Source organism: Bison bison, unplaced genomic scaffold (genome assembly GCF_000754665.1).
Source record: "Bison bison bison isolate TAMUID 2011002044 unplaced genomic scaffold, Bison_UMD1.0 scf7180017864383, whole genome shotgun sequence".
NCBI classification, from domain to species: domain Eukaryota; kingdom Metazoa; phylum Chordata; class Mammalia; order Artiodactyla; family Bovidae; genus Bison; species Bison bison.
In genome coordinates this window covers 6231350-6240659 of record NW_011494955.1, presented here as the reverse complement: position 1 = coordinate 6240659, position 9310 = coordinate 6231350, and the positions used below count along the sequence as shown (strand labels likewise).

The 9310-nt window shown below is 53.3% G+C and overlaps 1 protein-coding gene across 1 annotated transcript in view; it reads left to right on the top strand.

The window, feature by feature from the left end:
- The first annotated feature begins 1573 nt into the window (after positions 1–1573).
- KRT71 (keratin 71) overlaps positions 1574–9310 on the top strand; it is an 8554-nt gene continuing 817 nt past the window's right edge. Inside the window, exons 1-8 of the mRNA XM_010858089.1 lie at positions 1574–2268; positions 4732–4946; positions 5404–5464; positions 5975–6070; positions 6415–6579; positions 6778–6903; positions 7586–7806; positions 8451–8485. Of these exons, the coding sequence (XP_010856391.1) occupies positions 1822–2268; positions 4732–4946; positions 5404–5464; positions 5975–6070; positions 6415–6579; positions 6778–6903; positions 7586–7806; positions 8451–8485 (1366 nt within the window). The 5' untranslated portion in view covers positions 1574–1821. The remainder of the gene's footprint in view (positions 2269–4731; positions 4947–5403; positions 5465–5974; positions 6071–6414; positions 6580–6777; positions 6904–7585; positions 7807–8450; positions 8486–9310) is intronic.

The window sequence follows — 9310 nt, the reverse complement described above, 5'->3', positions numbered from 1 at the left end:
ATGGAGACAGGAGATGGGAGGAGAGAAGGAGGGAAAGAGAAATTCTGGTGAACCACGCAGACAAAATGGCAGGGGGAGGCTGGGAAGGAGCACGTGGCTGGTCACACGTGGCTGGTGGGGTAAGGGATTTCAGGTCAACCCCCTAAACAAAGTGACAGAGAGCCCCAGACCAGCCTGGCCCCAGATTCTCTTCTCTTCTGTGTCCACACCAAGCCGAGAGTCACAGCCCGCCCGTGGGGCCCCAGCAGGGATCTTTGGGAAATGGCAATCTCCAGAGGCAGAGCCAGCCGTGGGCAGAGCTGGGGCTGCAGTCGCAGGAGCAATCATGGGGGAGCACTGGGATCTACTGCGGGAGCCAGGTGGGAGAGAAACTGCGGAACGCAGGAGGGAGGGGACAACAGGCAGAGTCTGGGGCAGGGACCACAGGAGTGTCTGAAGCAGGATGCACAGTGCTCCCTGGGCCCCGCTCGGGGCCAGACCTTCACCCTTGGCTTGCCTGGGTATTGAGGGATGTGATGGAAGTCCAGTCTCATCTCGACAGTAACTTCTTCATTTCAATTTTAAACAGATGGTTCCTGACCAAGTTGCTCCACATCTTATTAGCAAGTACACATTGGAGGAGAGACATACATGGCAAAATGGATATTCAGGAGGCTTCCCCTGAAACCTCCAGGCCCTGGACGAGCCTCTGTCCACTGTGTCCATATCTCTTCCCAGTGGACTCTGGGAGTTTCTCTCCCACCTGCCTGACACCATCCTCCTCATCTTCTCCATTCTGCCCAGGTGCTTGAAGGGCTAGACATCCCTGTGGGCTGGCATGCTCAGTCGCTCAGTCAGGCCTGACTCTTTAAAACTCCATGGACTGTAGCCAGACAGGCTCCTTTGTCCATGGGATTTTCCTGGCAAGAATACTGGAGCATGTTGCCATTTCCTCCTCCAGGGATCTTCTGGACCCAAGGATTGAACTCGTGTCTCCTGCTGCTCCTGCCTTGGCAGGTGGATTCTTTACCACTGAGCCACCTTGGAAGCCCTAGACATCCCTTGCACAGCCTCTAACCTGTCTTATTTTGAGAGTTTGAGAGAGGTGAAGTGTGGCAATCCCATTTCTTGGAGAACTTACAGAGGCTCAAGGACCCGCTGTGTCCAGGGTTGACTCTGGCCTGGGCTGTTCATGTCACTTGCCAGGGAGAGGGTCACTCCACCCCTGATACTCCCCAGAGAGAGCTACTGTCTTCTGTGGGTTAGGAGATGAGGCCATGGGGTGGGGTGTGTCTCAGAGGGCCTGGGGGAAGTGTGAACAGCTCAATGAATGGCCCCTTTCCATGAAAGAAGAGGACGCAGCTATGGTTAGAGCTCCCAGATATTCTATCCAGCAACCTTCCCTGTCCAGGGAAGTCCATCTGCTCCCCCTGATCCCTAAGAGGAAGCCCACAGCCAAGAGAAGATTCATCAGGATAGAGATGATGAAGAGCCAATGACACCCCCTTGGAGAGGCTGGGGCCTGGGGCAAATTACCCTATAACAGCAGGTTAATTAGATAAGACCCAAATTACATGAGCAAGGCTTGCAAGCCCAGCAATTTGATGGTTTCATGTTGTTTCAGAGGTGGGGAGGCTTGATCTCTAGCTCAGCACAGAGAAAATGACTTCTTGCTCGCAGGCAAGCCAAACCCATGAATTAAGCTCTTGACTGGCCAGCCACGAGCCCCAGTGCCAAGCGCATATAAAGGAGGGCACCTGCCAGTCCTCACTACAACCTGCAGAACCGTGTGGGAATTTGCCTTCGTTCCTCCAGCATCCAAACTCCATCTCCACCAGAAGCATGAGCCGCCAATTCACCTGCAAGTCGGGAGCTGCTGCCAAGGGAGGCTTCAGCGGCTGCTCAGCTGTGCTCTCCGGAGGCAGCACGTCCTCCTACCGGGCAGGAGGCAAAGGGCTCAGTGGGGGCTTCGGAAGTCGGAGCCTTTACAACCTGGGCGGCGTCCGGAGCATCTCCTTCAACGTGGCCAGCGGCAGTGGGAAGAGTGGAGGTTATGGATTTGGCCGGGGCCGGGCCAGTGGTTTCGCCGGCAGCATGTTTGGCAGCGTGGCCCTGGGGCCCATGTGCCCAACTGTGTGCCCACCTGGAGGCATCCACCAGGTCACTGTCAATGAGAGCCTCCTGGCCCCCCTCAACGTGGAGCTGGACCCCGAGATCCAGAAAGTGCGTGCCCAGGAGCGGGAGCAGATCAAGGCTCTGAACAACAAGTTCGCCTCCTTCATCGACAAGGTGGGTCTGCTAGGACCTGGGGACCTGCAAACAGCCCTTGTCTTTTCTTCTTGGAACATGTGCTTTTGTTGCAGCAAGAGGGATTGAGGTTAGAAAGAGAAGGCACGGAATCCAGGGTGACTGAATTAAGGTTTCCTGTATAGTCTTCCCTGAGAAAAGACAGGTAGGTCAATCTCTACTGGCAGAGGCTTGTCAGGGTTACTGAAAGGAGCTCCAAAGAGAAGACAGACCCTTGCTTCTTACTCTTGAGAGCCAGCTTGGTGCTGCTGCTAAGCCTGGGCCCAAGCAGGCTATATGCAGGAAGGGGCCAGGGAAGCTGTCCTCCTCCTATCACTGCAAGCTGATCTCATCCTCTAGTCCTTCGACAGAAGGACTGGGAGCACCAGCGAATGGTCCTTCATGGGTGGCTTGGCCATGGGCATTAGTTTAGGTGGGCGAGGACTCTCTTGAGAGGCAGAAGAGCATGGTGGGGATGAGGTCTCCACCGTGCTCTGAAGTCAGACCTGGTTTCCACCTTGGCCCCATCACTGACCAGCTGTGTAACTTCCACCTTGGCCTTATCACTGACCAGCTGTGTGACTTTGTGTGGCTAAGCCAGTCACGTAGCCAGCCGTGTGGACGGGTGGAGAGTCATCCACCCTGTTTATGCCTCTGTTTCCTCATCTCCACCATGGAGATAATAACCTACCTCTTGGGGTCACTCTCAGATTTGTGAAAGAAAATGCATGTGAAGATCTTGGCATGATGCCTGATGCATGCTAAGTACTCCCCAGATGGCGGTTACTGTTATTATCGCTTTTATCTCTGAAAGCTGAAGGAGGGGTGTTGAGAAGGAGAAAAATCAAAGGTCTGGAAGAAGCCTCAAGGGATCATCCAGTCCAGATAGGTCCTGCCTTTTTGTAGATAAGAAATGATTGCTCCCATTTTGCAAGTCAGCAAAGGCACGGGGCAATACCATTCCCAAGGTCATCTCCGGGCAAAGGAAGGTGCAGTTGGAGGCTCAGCCTCCTGACTCCAGACCCAGTACTGGGCACTGGAGGACTCTGTTGACTACATGACAGTCAGGCACCAAGGATGGGTCAGCCCAGGACAAAGCCTATGTTGTGACAGTCAATGGCCATCAAAACCACAGCTCTGGACTCCAGTTTGGAGCAGTTCCTGCTGCCTCTGCTCACTTCAGGGGCTGCACTGTCTCTGTGGCTTCTTATCCCCTAAGCCTTTTCACATCTAGAAGAGCAAAGTATTCTGAGGTTTGGGGTCTGGGGAGATGAGAGTGGACTGACCTTGGGCTGAGTTGATCAAACCTCATTAAGGACTGAAAGTCTGGAGACACGGAAAGAAAGACAAGCATGAAGACAGTCACCTCTGTGAAAAAGGTGGTCTGCCTGGGGTGCCTCTGGGCTCAAAAGCCTGGAGGTTTCCCAAATAATTTTAGTCCCTAGAAGAGTACAATCCCATAAGCCCAGGAAGCCAGGGACGATGAGTACATGCTATCAGCCATCCAGATGTGGAGTCCAGATGTGCACTGTGGTGTCCTGGGTGTAGGGTTTTCCCTGTGGTGAATACTCAGTCTTATGGATAGGCTTGAAAGAGTCAGGATTGCTTAAACCAGACCAAATGCTGGAGGATCTGCTGGAAGCAAGCTGTTTGACCAATCCCACCTCAACACTGAAGCCCAGACAGTTTTCTGATGTCCTGTGTTTCTGACTTTAAGGAACACAACCTTGTTTAAAGTAGCTGCGCTCACATATGATTAAGAGAAGTCACATTCAAAACAGAAAAACCAAAAGTCAACCAAACCGAACAAGAGCGGTGGCTGCAGATCCACCAGCTCTGGTCAGTTTCCTGGCCCAGTGAGGCTGCAATGGCATGGGAGTTCTGTCTGTCCGTCTGCTCCATGAGCCAAGTTTGCTCTAGGGAAGATGATTCTGAGGAGCAGGACTAGGGGAGTAGGAAGAGGCCTTGAGAAAGATGGAGTTGGACTCTGATGTCCAACTCCTTAGAACACGTTGGATGTTGGACTCCTTAGAACACCCAGGAGTTCTTGGTCTATTGAGCCTCTTGATCATGAAATACTAGAAAATGAAGAGCAGACTCCTGTCTTTTGAGTGGTCAGCCTTTCCAAAGATGGATTCAGCCTGACTCTGTTGCAGTAAATTCAGGCTCACCCCTGCCCTGGACTGGTTTGGCCATACTGGATTCAGAGTGATCCGATGCACGGGTTATTGGAACATATATCTGGGTTCAGTTCTGGGCTCTGATATTTATTAAACCACTGGACCTTGGGAGAGGTCAACTTCTCAGTTTCCCTTCCACAAGATAAGGTTAAAGATGCATGCACCTCAAATAGCTGTTGTGAGGGTAGAGGAGAAAATGCAGGGGGACCGCTTTGCCCAGCACCCTAGAAGTGATGGGTGTGATGGTTTCCATGGAAGCTCAACATTTCTGGGCATTGGGTTTCAGGTGAGGTTCTTGGAGCAGCAGAACCAGGTGCTGGAGACCAAGTGGGAGCTGCTGCAGCAGCTGGACCTGAACAACTGTAAGAACAACCTGGAGCCCATCCTCGAGGGCTACATCAGCAACCTGCGGAAGCAGCTGGAGACACTGTCTGGGGACCGGGTGAGGCTGGACTCAGAGCTGAGGAGCGTACGGGACGTGGTGGAGGACTACAAGAAGAAGTGAGTGGGGAGGGGACTCCCTGTAGCTACATGACTGTCCCTGTCCCTTTTGAGCAGGAGTGGGCAGCTACCCCAGCTTGAAGTTTTTGGAGGCAGGGGGCAGTGTTCCTTGTCATACCAAGCAGAATCACCCCAAGAAAGCTCTGGGACTTGTTCCCTGCTCCTCTGGCCTGGCACTTGGGACAGATGGGTGGCTTCCTTCAGGATGTGCATGCCACATGCTCTTCCTCATTTTTGAAGCTGAATCTCCAAAATCTCCTTCTTCCAAAATTGGTGATCACATCCTCTCCTCCAGGAAGCCTTCTTGCCTGGCTGGCCCCACAGGTCCTGGACTCTGCAGGCCCTCCAGCATCTGTGCCCTCTGTCAAGCACACTGCCCCCAGCTCAGGATCTTCCCTGGGCAAGCGAGGGTTCTCGGTGAGACATATTAACCAAAAAAGCCCTGGCATTCCCACAGGTATGAAGAAGAAATCAACAGGCGGACAGCGGCAGAGAATGAGTTTGTGCTGCTCAAGAAGGTGAGGTGGTAGGCTGGTCTGGGGTCTGGGGCTGGCCTGCGATCCGGTGGAGCTGAGCCTGCCAGTGTGCTCTGCTTTCAAAGAAAGTGAGCTTATTCTGAAATGGTGAGGGGAAAACCACGATGCAAGACTATCCAGAGAAGGCAAAAAAGACAGAGAGGATGGGGGCATTCTTGAGTGCTTAATGGGGGCAGAATTCTCCCACAGTGAAGAACAGCAGAGGACCGCACACAGAAGTCCCCTGAAGCTGCAGGCCTGGCTCGGATGCCACAGGATGACTGATAGCAGCCTGGCTGGGGCTCCTTTTCTTAGCAGGGCACCCCATCCCTACTGCCGAGAGAGCCCACTAACAGGATGGGGCAGGGCTGGGCCCTCTGCTCCTTCCTCCCCTTTCTCATGAGCCTCCCAAAGAGGAGAGGTGGCTAGTTCCCCGTGCAAGGGAGCGGCCTGCGGTATGTGTTGCCTTGGCTGCAGTGGCGGTGACCTGGGGATGGCTGGGCTATCTTTCAGGATGTGGATGCAGCTTATGCCAATAAGGTGGAGTTGCAGGCCAAGGTGGACTCCATGGACCAGGAGATCAAGTTCTTCAAGTGTCTCTATGAAGCTGTAAGTCTATCTCTCCATTCCACCCCTCTGAATGCTACCATTAGGGTAAGACTATTCTGAGACACCCAGGAGGGACACCCAGGCCCCCGGTCTCATCTATTCATCTCCATTTCAGCCCTGAGAGGCTCCTCATCTCCACTCTCTGGGTGGGAGGGAAATGGTCCTGGCCTTACCTCCATGGCAGCGGGATTCCGTCTGGGGCCTGGAGGGAACTCGCTATGCACCGTGAGCAGCAGTCTTGGTTTGGAGCCTCTAAATGGCATCACTGGGATTTGTTCACCTTATGAGGGAGGTTGCTGACCTCCATCAGTCACATCTTGAGATCATCCCTGATTCCCCTGCAGGAGATTGCTCAGATCCAGTCCCACATCAGTGACATGTCTGTCATCCTGTCCATGGACAACAACCGTGACCTGAACCTGGACAGCATTATTGACGAGGTCCGTGCCCAGTATGAGGACATTGCCCTGAAGAGCAAGGCTGAGGCTGAGGCACTGTATCAGACCAAGGTGAGCTGGCTGAAGCTAGGCCGGGGAGGGTGACCCCCTTAGACAGGAGGGCTGGGCCAGATCATTCTCAGAGTGGAGACAATATCCAGTTAAGTGTCCAGCATGGCCTGTCCCCATCACATCACCAACCCCAGCCACCATGCACTCCCACAACACACTCATCACCCCTAACCATGGCTCTGTTCTTTGGGTCCCCAGTTCCAGGAGTTGCAGCTGGCAGCCGGCCGGCATGGGGACGACCTCAAAAACACCAAAAATGAGATCTCGGAGCTCACCCGGCTTATCCAGAGAATCCGCTCAGAGATTGAGAATGTGAAGAAGCAGGTGAGATGGCTGGTTGCTTTGCCTGGGGCAGACGGGCACAACTGGTGGGGGGTGGGGGCGGAGGTGATGAATGGGCTGAGGGTGTCAGCCTCCCAAATCTCTGCCCAGGAAGCGAAAGGGGCCAAAGAGGTCACCTCATCAAACTCTTAGAGCAGGCATCGTTGGGGTGTCTCAATTGTGGCTCAAGTGCCGGGGGTATGGTAAGCACTTGGGAAATAATAGTTGGTCCTAGAGCATCTCCTTCCCCATGCCCTTGTCTCTGACCCCACACACCTGGGAAGCCACTGACATTGTACCTTCAATACAGTATTCCAGTGGTCTCTTCTCTCAGACTTTAAAGTCAACAGCAGAAGGCTGAGCTCTACTCTCACTCACTTTGTATTCTCAGCATAGGCTGGCCAAATAAATCACTTTGCAAGGAACTGAGTGGTGCTGAATTTATCAGGCTGCAGAACGCACTATTTTTCATCCACCAATGTCTAAACACAAGACAGTGAAGCTAAAGCTAAGGAAGGACCTGCCAATGCCAGAAAGGGCTCTAACTAGACGGGAGGAACAGGGAGGTCTGACAGGTGGAGGTGGGCGTGTCTGCTTCAGAATCTCAGAGAATGAGTGGGACTTGGATGTGGATGATTCTGGGGAGCGCTTCTGGTTTCCAATTGGTCTCCAATTCCCTGTTTAGGCTTCCAACTTGGAGACTGCCATCGCTGATGCCGAACAGAGGGGTGACAATGCTCTGAAGGATGCCAGGGCCAAGCTGGACGAGCTGGAGGCCGCCCTGCACCAGTCCAAGGAGGAGCTGGCCAGGATGATGCGCGAGTACCAGGAACTCATGAGCCTGAAGCTGGCCCTGGACATGGAGATCGCCACCTACCGCAAGCTGCTGGAGAGTGAGGAGTGCAGGTAACGGGGGACGCTCTGGCAGGAAGGCCCCAGGGGTTCGGGAAGGACCCAAGGAGAAAGCCCAACACATCCTAATCCAGAAAAGATGAGTTCTTGGGGACTGAAGAGGTGGTGATGCTAGGGAAAATAATAGAATTGATAATACCTACCCAGACATGAGTGCTTACTTCATTCCAGGTGCTGTGCTACGTGGATTGGCTCATTCAATCCTCACAACTTCCCTGTGTGTACCTGGGCACACTCCCATTCCCGCCAAAAAGAAAAAGAAAAACACATTACTTGTTCCATCTTCCTTAACTGCCCAGGTCCAAGATGAGCTTGTGAGAGATGGGTGGCCACTCCAGCATCCCCAGTGCTCTTGGGAGAAGGAAAAGATCAATGCCTGGGTCTGACCTTTGGGAGATGTCATGCTGTCTCTCAGATGTTAAACCTCATTAGGTTTAACTTGGATGGTTGCCTTGTTACCCCAAAGATTCAAGGGTGTCCCCAAAGCTTCTCAGGCTCTGTGGCAGAGGAGCCCTGGAATTTCCATAGGTGTCTACCGAGTTCAGAAACCCACATTAGTCTGGTGGGGGCACTAGCTTTGAGGTTAATAGATTGCAGGTTGAATGACTGCTTGCTCTTATTTCTCCCCTTGTTAACAGGATGTCAGGAGAATTTCCCTCCCCTGTCAGCATCTGTAAGTACCTGTATGCTTGGACCTAAAACTGTACACTCTGTGGACTTGAAAGGGCCTTAGTTATACCCCACGTGTGGAGATGAGCAATCTAAGGACCAGAGAGGGAAAACCTTTGGCTGAAATCACACATCCAGATAGTGGGGCATGGCCAAGCAATTAGGCCTCCTGACTCCCAACCCAGGTCTCCTTCCCACTTATCACTTTCTCCCTGTTCCCAGGGGACGGCAGCTAGGAAGGCTCTCACCATGGGAATGGGGAAACAAAGGACATGGTGCAAGACAATGAGTATGGGTGAGAGGCCCGGAGAGCCAGGTTGCGAGGTTATGATCAGACCCGGGCTGGGGGACTGATGGACCTTGGAGGTCAAGTTGATAGTTGTTAGATCTCCAGATTTCTCACTAGGGTTAAGAGTTAAATCGTAGCTTCCCAAAGATGCCCCTGGAGGACAGCTGGCAGGAGGCAGGAGGAAGAGGCTGGAGACTGAGAAGTTTAGAGAAAAGGCTAACAGAAGAGGCAGGAGGTGTCCAGAATGACATGAGAGTCAGTGGGTACCTGGACCAAAGAGGTGGACCTCTGAGAGTTAAGAATCAGCTGGATTGAATATAAGCTGGGCAAACCAAGGGTAGGGCATGGGGGGAGCAGTCTCTGCAATATTGTCCCCAGTGGGGAGGGAGTTGACTGTGACTGGGTCCCCCAGCCAACCTGCTGTTCCAAAAAGAGCTGCACCTGTCCTGGGGAAAGGCGGCCTCCTCTGGCCCAGGCCCTAGCTGTGCCTGCGGGTTGCTGACCCTGCTCTCCCCTCTGCTCTCCCCGCGCAGCCATCAT